General features: G+C 58.6%; 1 protein-coding gene across 2 annotated transcripts in view; it reads right to left on the minus strand.

The window, feature by feature from the left end:
• The window catches only part of LOC111940510 (cyclic AMP-dependent transcription factor ATF-7), a 38,522-nt gene that overhangs the window by 14,231 nt on the left and 2,705 nt on the right, over nt 1-21,586 (minus strand). For both annotated transcript variants that reach the window (XM_086870613.1, XM_086870612.1), the window contains exon 2: nt 15,513-15,571. In XM_086870613.1, coding sequence (XP_086726739.1) covers nt 15,513-15,560 — 48 coding nt within the window. In that variant the 5' untranslated portion in view covers nt 15,561-15,571. The remainder of the gene's footprint in view (nt 1-15,512; nt 15,572-21,586) is intronic.

The following is a 21,586-nucleotide window of genomic DNA, read 5'->3' on the forward strand; positions in this document are numbered from 1 at the left end:
GCCAAGAGGTTTTTGCCCGTGGAACTCCAGACTGAGCCCCGTCCCCACCAGCTCCGCTCCGTAACTAAACCTTAAATAAACCCAAAATAAAATTTCTCGACAGTTTGCCCAAAATCTGCCTGATCTGGGCTGTTTTTCCTGCCTTGGCTCCAGCCTGGCCACGAACCCTTTCTGTCCACGGAGCTTTTGCCGACCCCGAGACGCTCCCGAACAAAGGAAGAGCGAGCGAGGGAGAAGCGGCGGCGCCGGTTCCGCAGCGCCCCGGAAAGCGCCGGCCCTGCCAGGGAAGGGACGCCCACATTTCTCCATGGCTTTGGCCCCCAAATCCCCGGGTTTTGTGGAATTCCGCCGGCTGTGGCGGGACCCTGCTGGGATGGGAAATGACCCCGGGTTTTGTGCGGAGCGGCGGGGCTGGGATGAATATTTAGCAGGCGGGCGGTGTCGGAAATCTGAACACCTGAGACGGAGAGAGGATAAAAATGAAAAAGAAGAAAATTCCCAGCTCTCCCGCTCCGTTTTGTGCTAAAGAAATGGGATTTTTAGGTCAGGGAGGGAAGAGCCAGAGGTGCAGAGCAGGGTCGTGCCTCTCCCACCAGCCCCAGCCCAGCCTCGCCAACGCCAGGTTTATTTTAATCTTTCATTTTCCTTCATTGCCGGATTTTTTTTTTCCCCTATTTTTTTTTTTTTTTTTTCCCCGGCACTTTCCGTGCGTCGGGCGCGTTACAGCTCTATTTAACATCTTTATGTGGGCTCACAGCTCGGGAGCTCTCTCCTTCCCTGCGCACAAACGCTCACAGACACAATATATCTTTCTGCACACATTTCCAAACGCCGAAAGCCAGAGGCTGAGTCTGGCACTTGGGTTCTAAATCATGTCATTTTACACAGAGAGGGGAAGCAGAGGGGGGAGAGGAGCGGGGGAAGAGAAGGGAAAAAAATGGAATGAGTTAAAGCCACAGCACTGGCTTTAATATTTAATCTCCTTCCATCAGCAGCTGACATACAGCAGGGTTATTTCAGCTGCTATTTTGCGGGTGTCGGAATTAAAAAGAAGATGTTGGCTGTAAAGCCTTTGGGGCGAGGGACAGGAGCAGGGTGAGCGCTGCCAGCCGCCCTCGGGCTTTCCCCGGGCTGCAGCTGCCCCTGTGACCCCAAATTTGGGGTTTTTTCCTCGTGTTCGGGGCTGGGCTGGCTGAGCCCGGGGTGTCGCAGCTCTCTGGGGCCCCACGGGCTGTGCCAGCCCCACGGATGGATGTTCCGGGGCCCCACGGATGGATGTTCCGGGGCCCCACGGATGGATGTTCCGGGGCCCCACGGATGGATGTTCCGGGGCCCCACGGATGGATGTGCTCGCTCCTGGGGCGCGCCCTGAGCCCGGCCCCGGGCTGGGCATTTCTGCTGCGGTTCCAGGAGCACAGCGTGAGGAACGGGGGTGTCCAGAGCTCAGGGCTTCTCCCCATTTTTGGTGCGGGGTGGGGTCAGGCCGGAGCGGCCGCAGGTCCCCAGGCCGGGGGATCCCGGAGCAGGAGCTCTCCCGGTGGATTTTAACCTTGCCAATCCCGCTCGGAGCCCACCAGCGAGCCACTCCCCCGGCCACAATTCCCCGCGGAGCAGCCGGGGCGTAGCTGCGGCTCCCGGCCGGGGGGGCTGAGAGCCAGCGCTGCCTCCCCACGCTCGGCACGGCGAATTAACGAGCGGAATTAACGAGCTGTCAGCAGCCGAGCCCTGCTCCGACCTAACTCGGCCCTGGAGCCACCGTGGCCACAAGGCTGGAGCCACCGGGGCCTCAGGGACACACCTGAGCACGGGGACACAGCAGGGAACAGCAGGCGCTGCAGAGCCGGTCCCAGCCCATTCCCAGCCCGTTCCCAGCCCGTTCCCAGCCCGTTCCCAGCCCGCAGAGCCGGTCCCGCAGGGCAGGGTGGCTCAGGCGGGCTCGGGGTGTCCCCGCGGCCGGGGGGACCCCAGGCTGGCGGTCCCGGGGTGAGCGATGTGCCCCCGCTGCCGGCTCGGGGCCGGGCTCCATCTCCCAGCTGAGCAATGCCGGGTTCATTCCCTCCCCGGCTGCACGGATTAATTCGCTAATGTGCCTAAAGTGCCCCGATCGGGAGTGATTCATGGCTGGGAAGGCCGGGGGGACCACGGCAATTATCCGAGGCCCATTTCCATGGCAAAGGAGGCGTCGGGATGAGGGGGGAGCGCCGCGAGGACCTGGTGGCTCGGGAGAGAATTCCAGGAGCCGGGCGAGTTGTCCCGGGGGACGAGAGGCAGAGTTCGGGAGCCGGAGCGGCCCCGGCGGTGCCCAGCGACCCCCGGGGAGCCGCTCCCGACCCGACTGACGGGGGATGAAGGACACGGGGGAAAGGTTTGGAAGGAGCGGCTCAGGAAGGAAAACCGGACCGGGAACTGCGCTTGGAGAGCTCGGGCTCCACAATCCAGGGAGAAGCTGGAGGAGAGGGGAAAGCTGGGAGAGGTGACCCCCCCTCCCTTCCCCGCCGTGCCGCAGCGGGGCCGGACCCCGCTCCACCCCGGGATGTAAAACCCCGAGCCCCCCGAGCCTTTCCCGAAAAGCCGATTCCCGCTGGCTCCGGGAAGGAGCCCTGGGCGCGTTCGGATCCGTTTCCCCCCTGCAGCCGCCCCCAGCTCAAACTGCAGCGAGATTTAAGCCCTGAAATGTTGGTTTTGGCTCAGGCAATGCCAGGGACCCTGTGTCTCTGCCTTTCCCTTTAAAATGCTGCTCCCTCCTGCCCCGTGATTGATTCCGGGTCCTTCCTTGTGGTTAAAAAAAAGAAAAAAAGGGAAGAAGAATAATAATAATCAAACTCTGGGCAGCGCTGGGTGAGGAATCCCCGGCCCAGCAGCCCCACAGAACATTGTGCAAAGCACCAAAAGTGGCGTTTTCCCCCTTTTTTGTTTGCTCAGAGAATATTTATTTTTTTTTTGTGCCATTTACACAAAGAGCTGAGCGGGTTCTGGAGCCCACCCCATCCATCCCATCGCAATCCTCCTTGGCCAGAAGGGCAGAGCATTTATCCGGGAGTAGGTAAATAATTTAATTTACATTTCTATGGCTCCGTTTATCCCAAAGGGCTTCTCAGGCACGGCCCCCCCTGGAATGCAGGTGTCGGGCAGGGGGGGCAGGAACCATCTGGCTGAGTACGCCAGGAGCCAAGGACGTCCCGGGCAAAATCCTCCACAAACTCCGCATTCCACGTCCCTTTTTCTCATTTTCCCCTTGAATTTCAGTGAGATGTCCCCGGAGGTGGGAGCAGAGCTGGAAACGCCAGGCTCGGGGTTATCCCGCTGGGATTTAACCCCTGGGCCCCTCTCACCACCGGCTCCAAGGAATGTCCCGAGCTCCGGGAAGGAGCGGCTGCAGGAGCGGGGTTATGGAGCCGGCCGCCCCCGGCTGCAATCCCAGCCCCATTTCCCTCGGGAATGACGGGGAAACAACCCCAGCTCCCAAATCCGCACCGCGGGACAGCAGCGAGGATTTCCCACGGCTCCCACACGGCTCGGGGCTAGGGTTAGGGTTAGGAGCGGATCCCAAACACCGCAGGACGGATCCGTCCCAAAGAGGAGATCCCACGGACGGATCCGTCCCAAGGAGCGGATCCCAAACCCCTCGGGACGGATCCCAAACCCCTCGGGACGGATCCCAAACCCCACGGAGCGGATCCCAAACCCCACGGAGCGGATCCCACGGACGGATCCATCCACGGGACAAAGCCCGAGCGGTGCCGGTGTCGGGAATGCGGCGGTGCCCGAGCTCCACACGGTGGAGCATTCTGAAATCCCGGTTCGCTGCCATCCGAGCGGGGGTGATTAAAGGCCGGGTGTTAATTACCGCAGCCGCGGAGCCGAGGGGGGGCCCCGCGGTAATTACCGGGGTGAGCGGGGGGCTGGAGCGGCTCCAGAGCATCCCCCGGGACGGGAATGTCGGGCCCGGCAGCCGAGTGACCTCGGCGAGCCATGGAGCCCGGGCAGCGCCTCCGCTATTGAGAACTGATAGATCAATTAGTACACAACGTGTGTGCATTATTATATAGACACACATTACAGTACATTAACACGTGTAATAATTAATATACATTAGTGCACAACCTATACACATAATTATATATGCACATATTACAATATTATACTATATGATAATATATTAATTATTATAATGCATATATTAAAATGTAATAATATACTATTTATAATAATTAATATATTCGTTATTATGCTATGCATATATGATATATACATATAATACACTCTAATAAGATATTATTTCTAGATATATATTATTATGTATATATTCTATAATGCAGTGAGCGTTAACAAAGGCACTTTGGTCCTTCCCCTCTGTCGGGAGCTCGGAGCTCTCCCGGCACCGACAGGAAGGGATGAGCGGAATTCCTGCCCCAAGGCAAAGAGTGGCCGAGCCGGAGGAAAATTAGGAATTCTTGGGAATTCTGCTCTTGTGGAGAGAGAACCGTGAGCCTCTGGTGGAATAGAAAGGGTGAAGGAAAGAGAAGGAAATAACAATGAAATCAAATCCCCCTGCAGGGCTGCAGCTCCTCCGGCCTCCCCTGCGCCCTCCTGTCCTGGACGCGACAGATCCTGCAGGAACAACCCAAAGTTCTCTCCCCCAGCAAACAAACAAACAAACAGGGGAGGATTTATGGAGTGCAAGCAAAAGCATAACAGGAAACTCGGTCCCTGCCCAGAAACAAGAATGGAAGTGTAAAAACAATTAAATCCCGATTAATTTGCGGCGTCTGCGTGCCCCGGGAGGCTGCGGAGGGATCGGAAAAGCCTCTGGAGAGGGGCCAAGGCCGGGAGAGGCTCTGGCAGCAGGTGGGACCTGGGATGAGCTGCTCCAATCCCTGCCAGGCCTGACCCCGTCCCAGCTCCCGGAATTCCGTGGGAATTCGGGGTGAGGGCAGAGCCCTGCAGCCCACGGGGCCCTGCGGAAAGGGAAACTGAGGCAGAAGGGAGCCAGAGGCTGCACTGGGGATGGCTCCCGTGGATTTGGGACACCCAGAGCAGTGTGACAGGACAAAGGGCTCGGATGGAACTCTGGGAGCGGCTCCTTCCCAAACCCACCCCGGGAAGAGCCCCGGGGAATCCGAGCTGGGCAAAAGGACCCCGGCCGCTCCCTCGGCTCCGGCCCAGCCCTTCCCAACCCCGCTCCTGGTGCAGGGGAGGCTCCTTGGTGCCTGTCCCCTCGGGAGAGGCCCCACTGCACACCCCAGCCATCCCAGAGCTCCAGAAAAACAAATCCTACAGCAAATCCTGTAACAAATCCTTTAACAAATCCCACACCAAGTCCCACAGCCCGGGCTGGAAGCGCCGCCGTGGCTCAGCGCTGACCTTGGAGCGGCACCACAATCACCCAGAGGATGCCACGGCCCCATTCAGCTTTTGAAGGCCCTGGAATGGAGATTTCCTTCAATTCAGCGCAGTATTGGGAATGTGCCCGCCCATTCACCGAGCGCAGCCTCTGCTGATGGCTTTATCGCCTGGAAAGGGGTTTTTTGTGGATTTATCTCCTGGGGAAGCTCCAGCGGCAGCAGCTGCCTGGGAAGGGCAGCAGGTCAAATGCAAAGGGAATTCAAGTCGCTCGCAGGTTTGGGGTTTGTCCCCTCCAGTGGCGGCACGGAGGGAAGAGGCTGCAGGGAAGTGCGGAGGTGCCCGGGGTTAAAAACAACCCAAAAACGGGGAGAAGGAATTCCTGAAGGGTGGGAGACCATCGTGGGGAGAGGGACAAAGCGGGAGGGGCAGCCTGAGATTTGTGGATCCTCGGGAACAACAGGGACACTTTGGGAGCCGGGGATGTGCCCCAGGCCAGGCTGGGACAGCGGAACGTGTCCCATGGGATGAGTCCATCCTCACCCATCCCTCTTCATGGAGCTCCCACACCTTCTCCCAGCTTCCCACCCTGCAGTTCCCTTTATCCTGCTCATTCCCAGCACCAGACATTTTCCACCTCATCCTCAATCCCTGCATAAAAACTCATTTTTGTGCCTCCCCACGCCTTTCCCTGGAGATTTTGGCCAACCTGCAGCTCCCTTCCCTCTTTCCCTGCTCCTGCTTCCCACATCCAGCCGCATTCCCGACTCCTGCCTGCGCCGAGCCGGCAGCACTGCGGTAATTAAAGCTTTTAAAAAAGGAGAGCAGCAGCAGCAGCAGCAGAAAAAAATCGGCGTTTGCCTCTTCTCGCCTCTCGGAAGAGCCACCTGTTTTCTCGGAACGGGGATTTATGGGCACATTAACGTGGAGCTGCTGCTCCCACCCTGATGAGGTTCTCAGTGACCCTCTTCTCCCCGGAGATTTATGATTTCTCCCAGCACACTCCCATGCCTGACTCCATCCTGCAGCCCCTGGATGCCTCTTTCTTCCCCCAAAATCGTCTGCGGTCGGTTTTCCAAAGGTGCTCGGTTTTCCCAGCCAGTGGGGTCAGGTTTTTGTGGCAGAGGCTCCTCGCCTTTATCCCATTTTTTTCCATGAGGGGAGGGAGGTTTGAGCCCACCCCGTGATGGGATCAGGCTCAGCGAGCAAACATTCCTGATCCCGACAAAATTCCCAGCAAAAGCTGGAGCCTCCCAGCAGCACTTTGCTCCCAAATCACGTCCTGGCCACCCCAAAGCCTCCCACCTGCAGCCCCTGACAAAACCGAGCGGGTGAAACCCTGAAGTGCCTGGAAAACCTTTCCCAGCAGCTTCCCCCACATCCCACGGCGAGCTGCTGATTCAGTGATGTGGAAACACAAAGCCAAGGTCACCAAAACCCCTCCTTAAGGAGCCGGGACCGTTTTTCCTGCCCGCGTTTCTGCAGGTAATAAAATCTCACACGGAGCCATTGGAATTCTCCTCTGGAGCTCTGCAGACGTCGCGGCTCTGCAGCAAACACCCAGCGCCTCTGGCAAGGGACACGGCTTTAACCCCAAACCACGAGCTGGGGAGAATTCCCCAATTCCAGGAGTGGGGAATGAGCAGGATGGCTTGGGAGCAGGGAGAGGGGAACTGCAGTGGTGCTGCTGGGCGGGGAGAGGTCACTCCCGAATCCCGGGCACTGCAGGGCATCGGGAAGGGCTCATTCCCAAATCCCGGGCACTGCAGGGCATCGGGAAGGGCTCATCCCGAGTCCAGGGCACTGCAGGGCCCCGGGAAGGGCTCATTCCCGAATCCCGGGCACTGCAGAGCCCCGGGAAGGGCTCATTCCCAAATCCCGGGCACTGCAGGGCATCAGGAAGGGCTCATTCCCGAATCCCGGGCACTGCAGGGCATCGAGAAGGGCTCATTCCCGAGTCCAGGGCACTGCAGGGCATCGAGAAGGGCTCATTCCCGAATCCCGGGCACTGCAGGGCATCGGGAAGGGCTCATTCCCGAATCCCGGGCACTGCAGGGCATCGAGAAGGGCTCATTCCCGAGTCCAGGGCACTGCAGGGCCCCGGGAAGGGCTCATTCCCGAATCCCGGGCACTGCAGGGCATCGGGAAGGGCTCATTCCCGAGTCCAGGGCACTGCAGGGCCCCGGGAAGGGCTCATTCCCGAATCCCGGGCACTGCAGGGCATCGGGAAGGGCTCATCCCGAATCCCGGGCACTGCAGGGCCCCGGGAAGGGCTCATTCCCGAATCCCGGGCACTGCAGGGCATCGGGAAGGGCTCATTCCCGAATCCCGGGCACTGCAGGGCATCGGGAAAGGCTCATTCCCGAATCCCGGGCACTGCAGAGCCCCGGGAAGGGCTCATTCCCGAATCCCGGGCACTGCAGAGCCCCGGGAAGGGCTCATTCCCGAATCCCGGGCACTGCAGGGCATCGAGAAGGGCTCAGAGCGAGCTCCTGGCCCGGGAACAGCTCCCCGGGGCTCTGCGGGTCCCGCTGGCAGCAGCGGGGAGGGGCAGGAGCCTCACAAGGGAAGGGGAGGGAAAAGCCCCCCCGGGCTGGGGTCCCCCTCCAGCCGGGCCCGCCGGGGCCGCTCCGGGGCTGCCACAATTCCTGATCCATCTCCATCCCGGTGAGCACAAAGCCCCCCCTGCCCAGCCCCTGCTCGCGCAATTCTTTATTGTCTGCATCTTCGCTCCCAGGGGGAATTTTAGGACTTTAATGTTTTCATTGTTGTAATCCGGCATATAAAAAATAATAAAAAAAGAAAAAGCATCGCTTGAGCACAACAGCTGGGCCGAGCTCGGGAGCCGCGGTGCTCCAGCAGGTGTTGAACACGCTCCGAGCTCTGGGGAGCGGGAGGAGCCGGGCTCAGCCTCCCCTGCCCGGCCTTGGCTTCTGCTTGCCCCGGGCTTTGAGCCCGAGGGGTTCCAGAGAAATCCCGGGGGGTTCTGTTGGCTCCGCCGAGCCCCCGGAGCGCCCAGCCCGAGAGAGGCTCCCACACCGAGACACCGGGAACCGAGGGGAAAACCTCCGCCAAAACCCCAAAGCCCAAAAGAAACCGCCCGAGTGAAAATCCCACTCTCCTCCAGAAACACGGGAATTAAAGGCGGCTTTTCACCCTGCTCCAAACACTGCTGGCCCTCTGGAGCTGAGGACACGCTGTGTCCTGTTTGCCCGCGCATTCCCGGTATTCCCAGTATTCCCGGTATTTATTCCCAGTATTCCCGGTATTTATTCCCGGTATTCCCGCCATTCATTCCCGGTATTTATTCCCGGTATTCCCGGCATTCCCAGTATTCATTCCCGGTATTCCCGGTATTATTCCCGGTATTCCCGGCATTCATTCCCGGTATTCCCGGTATTATTCCCGGTATTCCCGGCATTCATTCCCGGTATTCCCGGCATTCATTCCCGGTATTCCCGCTGCCGGAGCCGCATGGATCCCGCGGTGCCGCAGAGGGGCGGAGCGGCCGCCGCAGCCAACAAAGCATCCTTGGGAGGAAAGGGAGGATTTCAGGAGCCGAGCCGCGGCTGGATCGGCATTTTTTATTTAAACTTTATTGCTATTTTTATTTAATCCTTTTTTTTTTATTTAAACACCGTTATCTGGGTGTTTAAATAAAAGCAGGGCACAGGGCAGGGTCCAAAGGGAAACCCTGCGGTCCCTCTCCACCCCACAGAACCCCTGACACCGCCGGGAAGGGAAAAAGCCCCGGGCACATTCCCCCACCTCCCGCTTGGTGGTTTTTTACTGAAGTGACAGCTTGGCTGGATTTTAGACAAGAAGTTTACAGAAAATCCTGCAAACTCAGGCACCTTTCTGAGGGCTGGATAAATCCTTTTCCTCCCCAGCCCCGTCCCTGCTGCGATGCTGATTCTGGGATATCCATGATGCTGATAACGAGGTCTTTGTCAGAGCTGCTGCTCCGAGGAATAAGTGATTTGTTCTCATAGTAAAATAAAAAGGATTTACAATTGTCTCAGAGCAGCAGGCAGGGAGTGAGCGAAGCTCCAAAACCAAACAGCCTTGACTTCAAAATACTGGGTTTAACACCGGGAAATATTGCACTTGCCAGGAAAACACTCCGAGCTCAGAGGAGGGAGGAAAAGCTCAGCCCCCGAGGCTTTGGCAGCTTTGGCTTTGAGACCCCTCCTTCCCTCCCTCCCTCCCTCCCTCCCTCGCCACCTCCCAGCCCTGCACGGCCCGGGCTTAGCACAAACAGCAACTTTTGTGGTTCTGGGCAAATCCAGCCTGGGCCCAGCTCCGAGCCTGCTCAGGCTCCAGAGCCAGGCTCTGCTCCAGAGCTGCCTTCTGCTCCCCCGAGCCCCAGAAATGCCCCAGCCCGGCTCAGCCTGGCCTGGCTCAGCTCAGCCCAGCTCAGCCCAGCCCGGCCCAGCCCAGCCCGGCTCAGCCCGGCTCCTGGCAGCACAGTTTCCATTTCTGGCACACATTTCCAGGTGTGGGCCTGGCCCAGCTCCCGGTGCCCAGATCAGAAGCTCTGTGGGTGTGAAAGTCGCTAAATCCAAATGAGGAGGAGCCGTCCCGGTGAGGGCACGGCCGAGCTCCTTTAGGGGAGTTGCTGGGATAGGGCCATCCTGGGGTCAGCGACACCCCAGAGCCATCCTGGGGTCAGCGACACCCCAGTGCCACCCCAGAGCCATCCTGGGGTCAGCGACACCCCAGAGCCATCCTGGGGTCAGCGACACCCCAGTGCCACCCCAGAGCCATCCTGGGACCAGTGCCGCCCCAGTGCCGCCCTGTCCGCGGCCGGGAGGAGCCGGGCACCCCTGGGAAGGGAGCAGGAGAAGCCTGAGCAGGGCTCTGCAGCAGAAAAGCCTTTCCTGCAAGGACACTGCGGCACGGAGCTTTCCACGGAGCTTCCAGGCTCATCCGGGCTCATCCCGGCTCATTCCCAGCTCATTCCCAGCTCATCCCGGGGTCCCCGGGAGGGCTGGGGCAGCGCTGGGAACACCAGGGCAGCCAGCCCAGGCTCCCCATCCCCATCCCCTCCTGCAGGGAACGGCTCCGGGCTGGAACCGGGAGCGCAGTCCTGCCCCGGTTCCAGCCCCGGTTCCTGCCCCGGTTCCTGCCCCGGTTCCTGCCCCGGCTCCAGCCCCGGCTCCAGCCCCGGTTCCAGCCCCGGCTCCAGCCCCGGTTCCAGCCCCGGCTCCAGCCCCGGTTCCAGCCCCGGTTCCAGCCCCGGTTCCAGCCCCGGTTCCAGCCCCGGTTCCTGCCCCGGTTCCTGCCCTGGTTCCAGCCCCGGTTCCAGCCCCGGTTCCAGCCCTGGTTCCAGCCACAGACACGCTCCCGCTGCAGAGCGGTTCCAACGACTGCCAAGGAATCCCAGCCAGAGGAATGATAAAGATTTTAACTTACAGGAAATGCTGCTATTAAATAATATTTAAGTCTTAATTATATTTTAAACCGGCCATTTTAGAAAAAAAGAAGTTCTATTACGGTGCTTTTGTAGTTAAAGGTCTGTCAACATTTCCATTTTAAACCTTCATTTCTAGGGGGTTTATAATTTGGCCATAAAAATTCATTCTAGGCTGGAACTTGGCAAACAGGGGCTCAGCCTAGGAGCAATATTTTTTATTATCCAATTTGGTTTAAATTGGTTTGGCCGTTTTTAAGTTATAGGAGTGTAAAAAATAAACGTTTACTGGTTTCAGATGCCTTCTCGAGCTTATTATTATTCAAAATTAGCCTTCCCCCTCCCCACCTCCAAAAATACCTTCGGCGAGAGGTGGGGGAGAGCATCGGGCTCTGCTGACAATCCAGGAGTTACGGCTCAAATTAATTCCCTCCTTTTCCTGCCAAGAGCCCAGGAGCTCCTGGAGGCCGCCCTGATCCCAGCCCTGCGAGGCTGCGGCTCGTGCAGGGGCTGCAGCGGCCCTGGCTGCCAGCACAACTCGCTGGAAAGCTGCACGGCTGGGAAAGCTGCACGGCTGGGAAAGCTGCATGGCTGGGAAAGCTGCACGGCTGGGAAAGCTGCGTGGCTGGGAAAGCTGCATGGCTGGGAAAGCTGCATGGCTGGGAAAGCTGCACGGCTGGGAAAGCTGCATTGCTGGGAAAGCTGCATTGCTGGGAAAGCTGCACGGCTGGGAAAGCTGCACGGCTGGGAAAGCTGCATGGCTGGGAAAGCTGCATGGCTGGGAAAGCTGCATTGCTGGGAAAGCTGCATGGCTGGGAAAGCTGCATTGCTGGGAAACCTGCATTGTTGGAAAGCTGCATGGCTGGGAAAGCAGGGATGCAGCTCTGGGAGATGCTCCTCGTCAGGGCTCCCCGCTGAGGCTCCCCACTAAAAGCTGCCGCTGGGAAGGGGCTGCAGGCGGGCGGCTGCAATTCCTGAGCGCAGGAATCCGGAGTTCCCTGAGGTTTCAGAGCCAGCTGGGGCTGCAGGGACACGGCTCCGACCGTCCCCACGTGCCAAGGGCGGCTGAGGGGCAGCCAGGCCAGCACAGGGGCATTCCACCCCTGCTCCCAGCTAAATTCCGTCATTTCTGTGCAGGGAGGGGCAGCAGCAGCGCCCGGGAGGGGCTGTGGGGGGAGGGCTGGCACGGCCGGGGCACCTGCAGGGCTGAAGGTGGCATGGGAGCCGCTCCCCGGGACACCCAGCCCTGGTGACACCGAGCACCCAGCCCCGCGGCGTCCTGGTCACCGTGGTGTCCTGGTCACTGTGGTGTCCTGGTCACCGTGGTGTCCTGGTCACTGTGGTGTCCTGCTCACCTGGTCACTGTGTCCCCTCCTCCCTGCCCACTCCCGCTTCCCTCTGTTCCTGCCTTTTTCCTGCCCAGGAGCTGCTCCCAGGGCCAGGACGGCGCTGGGGAGCCCCTCCCTTGCTGGCCGTGGGGTGAAGCTGTGCCAGGAGCAGGCACGGCTCAGGTGCCACAGCTGGAAACGCCAGGGGGACACGGTGCCACCCCACAGCTGGAGCGGTGACAGCCAAGGGGAAAAGGCCCATTTTCCCCCTCTGCACACCCTGTAAAGGGAATAATCCACATTGGTTTGGATTATACCAGCCCCAAAGCCCAGCTCAGCCAATGGCAGGAGCTCATCCATTACTGGGCAATAGAGATTTAAGGGATAATGGCCATGGCAGCAGAGTATACAAAGCAATAAACTGCTTTTGAGGTTGGTTAAATGCCAAGTGATGCTGAGGCCTCGACGCCATAAACATTATTTCTATTATATGACAAGATAAGAGGATACAATAAACCAGTGAGAAGAGGGGGGGGGAAAAAAAAAAAATCATTTTCTGGCCTCGTGAAAAGTTCTGGGCTCGGCGTTTCCTGGACGCTGCACAAAGCAGCACCTCCGAGCAAGGGTTTAGGGGGAATAAATTGGTAAATTAAGGGGGGGTTTAAAAAGCAAACGATTGTCTGAGGAAATGGCCTGGATAACTGGAGCTCTGGAATTAGGGCCGGAGGGATGATTTGTGTGCCTTGTAAAAGGGAAACGCTGCGCAGGGAGGGAGGGCAGGGCTGGGGAAGTCGTGCTCCCCGTTAAACATATTCAGTACCACGGTCCTGCCGCTGGCTTGGGCAGCAGGAGCAGCCAAACCGTTTCATTAACGAGGATATTCCTCCACAAGGATGCTCTGGAGAGCCTGGAGCAGCCCAGGGCTGGCATCTGCTGGGGCCTTGAGGGGGTTTGGGGCTGTTTTCCAAGGGGGAAGGTGGATCCAGACACGGAGAAACTTCCCTGCGGCTCCTGAAGCAGAAGCCGAAGCCCCCCCGGCTCTGGAGCTGTGCTACAGGTACCTTAATGAGCCAACGGAAGGTTTAATTCCCTAATTAACGAGGTGGAGCTGTCCCACTGCCTGTCCCAGCCCTGGAGCGGCTGGAATTCGGAGCTTGGGAGGGTGATTAGCAGCACACACCACCCCGATCCTTTTCAGCAGGAAACCCAGGCTCCAGGCATCCCTCTCCGCTTTCCAGGGGCATTCCGGAGGCAGGGGCCTGCTCCAGCTCCCTGCTGCCCTTCCAGGGGCAGGAACAGCCCCATTCCCTCGCTCGGAGCCGCCAAGGGGACATTCAGCACCTGTCCCTGCGGGCAGGCTCCGGACGCTCGACCTTGGCCGGGCTCTTCTACCGGCAGCATCCGCGGCACATTCCGGGTCAGCTGTGCCACCCCGGCCGGCTGCTGGGAGCTGGGAGAATCCCAAAATAACCCCCCCTGCAGCCCTGGCAACCCCAAACATGTTTACAGCCCTCTGCACGCCCCGGCCGCGCTGCTCGGCTGTTCTGGGTGCCCTCCTCGCTGCCCTCAGCAGCTTCTCCTGGATCCTCCGTGCTCATCCCAAGGATCCTCCATGCTCATCCCAAGGATCCCACTGTGCTCCCTGGCCCAGCAAAGCTCAGCCCAGCCAGGACTGGCTCAGGACAGGGGCTGAAGGCCGAGCAGGGCTTGGCAAGGCTCCGTGCCAGGCTCAGGTGCAAAAGCCCAGGGAGAGCACCGGGATTTACAGCGGGAGCTCTGGAGTGGGGTTTGATGGGATGCCCGGAATTCCACAGGGAGGATCCTCTGCCCTACAAACCCGGCTGGCCTGGAATTCAGCCCCGCTTCCCCCGCTGCTGGGGCTGCCCGTGCCTGGAAGCGCTTCCCGTGGAGCGGGGCTGGATCCTCACGCCCCAGCCCTGAAGGACGTTCTGGGAAAAGCGCGCACGAGGTCAGGCTGGATCCCCATGAATCATCCCGCTCGGAATTACCAGGATTCCAGCATTTCCATATTAACATGAAGAATTGTCGGAATTACCCATAAGCAGCAGGCTGGAACAGCGAGAGGAGGAAGCAGCCACCTTTATATGTCATTTGTGGGAGATTGTGGGAGATTAAATTTAAATACATTGTTGTTTGCCTTAATTGCTTGTTTGAAGCCGATTTTAAGGCCGTGTGATTGAAGGGCTCACACCATTAAGTGCTCAAACACAGCTAATACATTTTATAAATGGCCTGCACAATTTCACAGGCAGAGAAGTTTCAGATAAAAAGCAGCCTCCCAAAAAAAAAAAAAAAGAAAGAAAGAAAGAAAGAAAGAAAGAAAGAAAAAAGAAGAAAAGGCAAAAGGAGGAAGTTCACCTGCAAGGGAAGGAGGAAGGATCTGGGTGAGGCTCGTGCCACGATGCCCAGAAAGATGGGAAACCCCAAATATGCGTTTTTAAAGTCCCCAGGAGTTGCCAGGTGAGGGGTTGGACCCATTTGTGTGCTCCAAAAAGAAACAACAGCGCAGATCCCGCAGAGGAGGCTCTCTGGGCAGGCAGAGCTCAGCTCAATTTGATTTAAAGCCCCACGGGAGGCAGGAAGGTGTTGAACAAACTGAGGAACTGGACACACACACAGGGTCCTTGGGATGGGTTATCATTCCCAAACCCTTCCCAATCCCAGCGGGGGAAGCCAAGCACAGCCAGGGAGACTCGGTGAGCACGTCCCCTGACAGCTGACTCAGAGCCACAACTCCCAAAACAAGAAACTCGGAGTTCCCAGTGCTCCAGAACAGACAACCCCAAACCCTGCTGGGCTGGGCCCAGGCTGCACTTCCAGGGCAGCCCCAGCTTCCAGCAGATCCCACTGAATCAGCAGCAATTCCATCATCCCCCAGCTTCCAGCAGATCCCACTAATGAATTCCATCATCCCTCTGTTCCTCCCAGTACCGAGTGCCAGACTGGAGCCCCATTTACCCTGGAAATGGAAGGAAAACGGGATGGGAAGGTGTGACTGGAGGAGGATGGGCCTCCTCCACCGCACTCATCCTGGGAAACTCCGCGGCAGCTCCAGGGAGCAGAAATTCCCCATGGGCACGGAAAAAAGCCCATCCCAAAATAGCATTTTGGGGACCATTTACCACAGCCCATCACCTGTCACATTCCCAGCTGCTCCAGAGGAGGAACTCGGGAGCCTCCTGGCCCTGGAGGGTTGAGGGTTCATCTCTGGGAGCGGAACGAGGGGAGGCCGGGGCAGCACAACCCCAGCCCGGGGGGCTCTGCTGTGAGCTGAGAGCTCACAGCTGGACTGGAGCCCTGCAGATCCCAGCTCTGCTTTCCTCCTGGATTCCCCTGGAGCGCTCTGGCTCCGGCATAAACCAGCCCCAACCCCGTTAAACCCCGTTAAACCCCAAAGCAGCTCGTACCTGTCCGCAGCCCGGGGCGCTGCACACGAAGGGCCGGTCGTCACCCATCCTTCAGCAGCCTGCAGAGCAGAGAAGGGACAGAAATCCTTAAATGGCCCCAAAAATCCCCCAAGCACCAGCAGGAGCTGCCCCTCTGCTGGGACATTGTTCACCAGGGGATGGGAGTTATTGCAGCCGGGGTTTGGGATTTGGGAGGGGCTGGGTGGGGTTTTACAGCTGGAAGGGAACCTGGAAAGGTGTGGGAGCTTCCCAGGGTTTCACCATCCCCCAGAGGAGCTCCTGAGGCTCGGTGTCACCTCCTGTAAGGTGGGGACCACGCTCAGCCCTGCGGAGGGGCAGCAGCAAAACCCCCCCAGCGCGGCCCGATCCGCCCTCCCTCGGCATTTATGGGATCAGGGAATATCCTGGGATCCACAGGGATCATCAAAGGCAGCCCTGGACGAACCCAAGAACCGCCCCCATGCAAACAAACCAGCAGGGACAGTGGCAATCCACAGGAAAACAAAGTGCGAGCGAGCAGCCATCAAATAAATCCAAGGCCTCTCTCTGCACCGGTTATATTTTCAATGGGAGAGAACTAAAATTTGTCATTTAATTAATTAAGGGATTATAGGAGTGGTGCTCCGTTTTACAAGGCAATAATCGGGCTCCCCAGTGGGTAAACTACAAGGCTGATGGCAGGGGCAGTTTATCACGGATTACAGCCAAGGATAACAAAACACTCACTCCTATTATGCTACAAGTGAAGCTGTTCTCATTAATAAAAAATAAGAGTAAATAAAGAAAAACCCTCCCCCCCAGTCTCAAACTCGAGAAATAACGGTTCCCTCCACCCAGTGATATTTTTACAGCAGGATTTTAAAAAGCTGGAATAAAGCAAATGCTCTCTCCTCGGGAAGCTGCTGTGGGAACACGCTCGGGGCTGCTCCAGGGGGCTTCCAGCACCTCCTGCTCCGAGCTGGGAGATGCTGGAATGCCAGGAAGGGAGCCAGAACTGGGGGGAGAAGGGTTTTGCACTTGCAGCCCTGAGGGTTGGTATTTTTAGGAACTGTGTGAGAAGGAGCTCCAAGAATGCAGCTGGGCAGGAGCGGCCCCTTCTGCTCCCCAGGAAAGGAATCAATGAGCTGCTTAAAATGAGCAAATCTGGTGATTCTTCTGCTTCAGGAGGTGAATTCCCTGCCCTCAGCCATGGCAGCAAGACCGGAAGGCTGACGAGAGGGGAGCTGTGATCCCACAAAAACAGGAGGCAGAGATGCCCGGCGCTGGGCTGGGTCTGGATTTATGGAGCCGAACTCCGGGGACTGTGCACGCAGGAACGGGGATAAACGAACCTGGCACCGACAGGAATGGGGGAACAAAGGCACCCAGACATCAGGGATGGCCCCAGAAATTCCCAGAAGTGACACAGGAGGCGGCGGAGCAGGGCACAGCAGCAGCTCGGGACAGCGGGAAGGGCAAATCCTGCCCAAGCCTTGAGGTGACAACAAAACTCTGGATGGGGACACAGCCAGGACACCCCAAACTGGGAACTCGGGGATCCCAAACGCTGCCCCAGTGCTGCTGAGGGCATGGGGATCCCCTCCATCCCGAGGCACCTGATCCCACTGGTTCCTCCCCTCCTGACCCACACAAACCACCTGGGCTGGCTGGAAGTGACACCCAGAGCGTGTCCAGCCCCCTCAGAGCCCCCTCCCTGCGGGCCCTGCTCCAGAGCCAGAGCTGAGCACTTGCTGTGGTTCCAGACTCCCACAGGATCTCCTGATCCCTCTGGATCCCCTTCCCACCTTCAGCTGCAGCAGCTTTAACTCCTCCCCAAAGCAGCAGCTTCTCTGAAATCAAAGTCTGAGTTTTACAGACCCACAAGGGCTGCCCAGGATCCAAGGAAAACCAGAACATTCCCTTCCCCTGCCGCCCCCCAGAGCCCCTGTTCACGCTGGGCTGAGCCGGCTTCTCCCCCCCATCTCCCAAATTCCCGCTCCTTTCCCGCGGAATGCTGCCAGCCCAGCTGCTGCTGTCCCCATGCTGCCTCGGCCCATAAACCCCGAGTGGTCCCAAGCCGTGTTCCCGAAGCCATCAACAGCAGCAGAGCCCGTTATCCCGGGCCAGACATTCCAGGGGGGAATGCTGCAGACCCTGGGAAGGAATCAGCCCCGTTCCACGCTCGAGGCCAGCGATCACAGCGCAGCCTTCCCGAACGGGCTGTTCCCCGCTGGCACCTCCTGGCAGCCGGCCCAGAGCTCTGCCTGCAAACACCCTGGCAGGAAGGGGCAGCACAAGGGTGACGTTTCCAAAGCCCCCTTGGCACTTCTGGAGCTTTTCCTCCAAGGTGCTCCACGCGTGCCTGGCCCCAGCCGCAGGAGGTGCCGTGTGGGACACGGGTGATGTGTGGGACACTCTGGGCTGCCCCCCCAGCCCCGCCTGCCCTCACACGTTTTGGGATCGGGCTTTGTGCTGGGGAAGCTCCCACGGGGCTGTCCCAGATGGGATAGAGGAGAGCTGAGGCTGGAAGTATCTCAAGACAGGATTTGGGAATCTGAGTCTCTTCTGGAAGCAACTCCCTGGACCTCAGCTCTGGATGCTGGGGATAGGGTTGGGCTGGAAAACACTCTAAAAATAAGGTTCTATTGTTGTCCTGGCACGTGACTCGTGTGGCAGGAATGCTGGTGCCCCACTGCATCTGGGCACTGCAGGGCAGGTGGGAATGCACCAGGAATGGCACCGGGAATGGTCACACACACCCCAGATGGGATGAGTGCTCAGACACAATCCCCGCTGCCCCCAGGCCTGCAGGAACAAGCCCAAGCGAAGGTGCAGCTGAAGGTGAGGTGCCTGTACCAGGAAAAGGCACAAGCGAGGCAGGAGTTAAACTCGGGATGAGCCTGAGCTCTGTGGGATTAATTCTCAGAGCCCAAGGAGTGGCCAGGCCACCCCAGCTCCGTCTGGGTGACTCTGCCGAGCCCCGGGAGCCGCGCCAGGAGCGGCTCCAGCAACCCCAGCCCAGCACAAACAAACCCATTCAAACACAGGCGCTGCTCCAGGCACCGGCCCAGCCCCGAGCGCGGGCAGGGGGAGAGCAGAGAAAGCCACAATAAACGAGATTATTATGGATGGCTGCAGATCTGGGCTGGAGAAGCCTCTGGCTCCCAGGAGAATACACAAACCCCTGGCAGCCGGTGGCAGTGCCAACCCCAGCGCGCTCCAGGAGAGGGGAGGCAGCCCCCACTGCCATCTCCAGCCCAGGAGGAAGCAGCAGGCTCTGCCCCCAGGCTCTGCTGAACAGCCCGAGATTTCCCACTGAAAATGCGAGGAAGGAAGCAGAGTGCTGAGGCTGGGCCAGGAAAGGCTCCTTGTTTTGCTGAGGGCAGTCCTGGCCAGCCCCGAGCTTCCTGAGCCTCGGGATGAACGTTCGGCACTCGGGACGGGCTGGGGGCAGCGGGGTCACCCAAAGAGCGCAGGGACAGAGCCCTGTCCTGGCCAGGCTGGCTGTGCCCTCCCTGTGCCAGCCGGGCACGGCTGGCAGCACCGTGAGCCATCCTCAGAGGAGGCAAGAACAGCAGCTCAAGCCCTCCAAGAGCCAGCCTGGCCCCGCGCTCCCACCGGCGAAGCTGGAGACACCGGGCACGGAGCTGCTCCTGCCCCTCGGGGTGCCCGGAGCTCTCCCTGCCTCTCCCAGCTGGGATCCACCCATGGAAATTGCGAAAGACTTTCAGTTTTGCAGGGAGAGGCCCCCTTGGGCCCAAACTCCGACTTTCAAGTTATTTTGGGGTGTGAGGGAAGGAGGGAGGGTGTTTGCTTTGTAACCAAAAAGCTGCGAGAGCTGAAAATTGTCCTGTGGGAAAGGAGGCCAAGAGCCTGGGCTGTAAAAGCTGCTTTGGAGGCACAACGGCCTCACGCTTCGTGGGCTTGGTTAAGCAAAGCAAACCCAACTGTATAAACTGGAATATTGGCAGGGAATTCGCTGGAAACAAATCCCCCCCAGCCACAGAGTGTTTAACGAGTCGTTTGCAGAGAAACCTCAGCCAAGTCCAAGCATTTCCCTCGGGGCTGGGCCTTTCTGGGCGTTCAGGGAGAGGATCCTCACCAAGCCAGGACCTCATCGCCTCGGGGGTGTCGGAGATGTGCAAAACCCTCATTTCTCGCTTGGAAGTGCCTTAAAACAGCCTTGGAGCGGCACCATTCCTGTCAGAACCTCACACCTGGCCCAAAAGTGACTCGGGGTGACTCCCAAAGCCCTCCCAGGAGCAGACGGACCGCAGAGAAATTCCAAAAAGGGTTTGGGAAAAGGGTCAAACCTGTTGGGAAGGGACACAGGGACCTCACAGGGTCACTGCAGCACCCTGACCTCGGCCGCAGCACCTGGACAGGGAATTTGGGAGCTCCCACAAAACACAGCAGCGAGTTTGGACATCGCTCCGTGGCACTCGGCGGCTCCAGGAAAGGTCGGAGCAGCCTCCAGGAGCTCCAGCTGCCCCAAGGGCACGACCTGAGCCTGCCCCCAGGAAAAAGCAAACCCAAACTGCCCCCAGGAGCTGCAGGAAAAGGCTCTCCCTCCTCCTCCCAGCCTCCCCCAGCAGCAATTCCAGAGGCAGAGGCCGCCAGGCTCCGCAGGATCCGGGGTGGCCTCTGTGCCGGCATCAGGGCGATCCATCTCGGGCTGTGCCGGAGATCTACGGCGGCACAGGGAAATAATTCAGCTTTACGGGAGGAAGGAAAGGCCTCGGAGAGCCACCGCTCCTCACCCAGCCCGGGTAATTACAAGGAAGCCACGGCGGCCTCGGAGAGCGCAGTATTTTACCTCGGAAATGCCTGAGTGACCCAGAAGCTGGAGTCCCATTTCCTGAAATTATTTCACCACTTCAGAGCCCTTGTTTCAATGAAAGCTGCTGCAAACGAGGCATGAGAGCCCTGAGCTGAGCTGGAACATATTTCCCCTGCCAATGCGCGTGGATGCTTTGAAGGGAAGAGCAAAGTCAGGGCTGCCCGGAGCGAGGAGCGGGAGAGCCTGGGAGGCAAAGGAGCACCTACGGATAAAACCCTGCCCGAGAATCCAAGCAGCGGAGCCAGGGCAGGACAGGGAGGCCCCGCACTGCTCTCCCCATAAAATAAAAATACTCTGTCCCACCTGTTACCATTCCATCCCGCCCAGGCACCTCCCTTTACTCAGCTCTCGGAGGTTCGCGCTCTTTGGCGGCGCCGTTGTTTGATGCATGAGCATAAAAACCCAAGAGCAGCCAGGAATATTCCAGGAGAAGGTTTGCAGAGAAACCCCAGGTGCTGCAGTGTGGTTTAAGTGGACAGAATTTGGGTTAAACTTGGCCAGGACCTGGGTGAGGCCAGAACTTTCCGGGTCTGGGCCAAGCGGATTTGAAGAAGCGGAGAGTGGAGAGCAGGACCCGGAGATCCACTGAGGATTCCAAGCAGGAACCCAGACAAAAGCTGGGAATGCTGTGCTGGGAGAGCTGACTGAACCCAGTTTTAGTCTCTCCACTTCTCACACACCTCCAGCCCAAAGAGAAACCACCTCTGGTTCCTCAGGGAAGCCGCTGGGTGACCCCACCCTTCTCACCCCGATCCCACAAACCCCTTAAAGCCAAAACTGTGAATTCCAAGGTCGACTGGAATGGGGAGAAAATAATTGATGAATTCCAGGAAGCAACAGGTCCCCGGTGCTGAAGGCCTCTCACCAAAAGGTTCTTTTCTGGCAGCGTTCCATCCCTGGCTGCAGCACAGCTCGGTGCTGAACGAGGGGGGAAGAGCAGTTTGGGAAACCTGGCCTCGATTCCCAGTGCCAGGAACAGGAATAGAAAAAAAAAGGAGGAAAAAGAGAAGGAGGAAAAAAGATAAAATAATAAAATAAAGACGGCAAAGAAAAAGAAGGCCCCAAGAAAGTCCGAAGGATAAATAAATCCAAACAGAGGCAGGGCAGCATCACGTGGGATGCAGCAGAAAAGGAGTCCAAAGCCAAATCCAAACCAGAGCTCCTTCCCCGCCACACAAAACCAGCCCGTGGGCACGGAGCCTGCTCCAGGGAGCCCTTCCAAGCACGGCTCCAGCACGGAGCAGCTCCCAGCCCT

This window comes from Cyanistes caeruleus, chromosome 32, assembly GCF_971803275.1.
Source record: "Cyanistes caeruleus chromosome 32, bCyaCae1.hap1.1, whole genome shotgun sequence".
NCBI lineage: Eukaryota > Metazoa > Chordata > Aves > Passeriformes > Paridae > Cyanistes > Cyanistes caeruleus.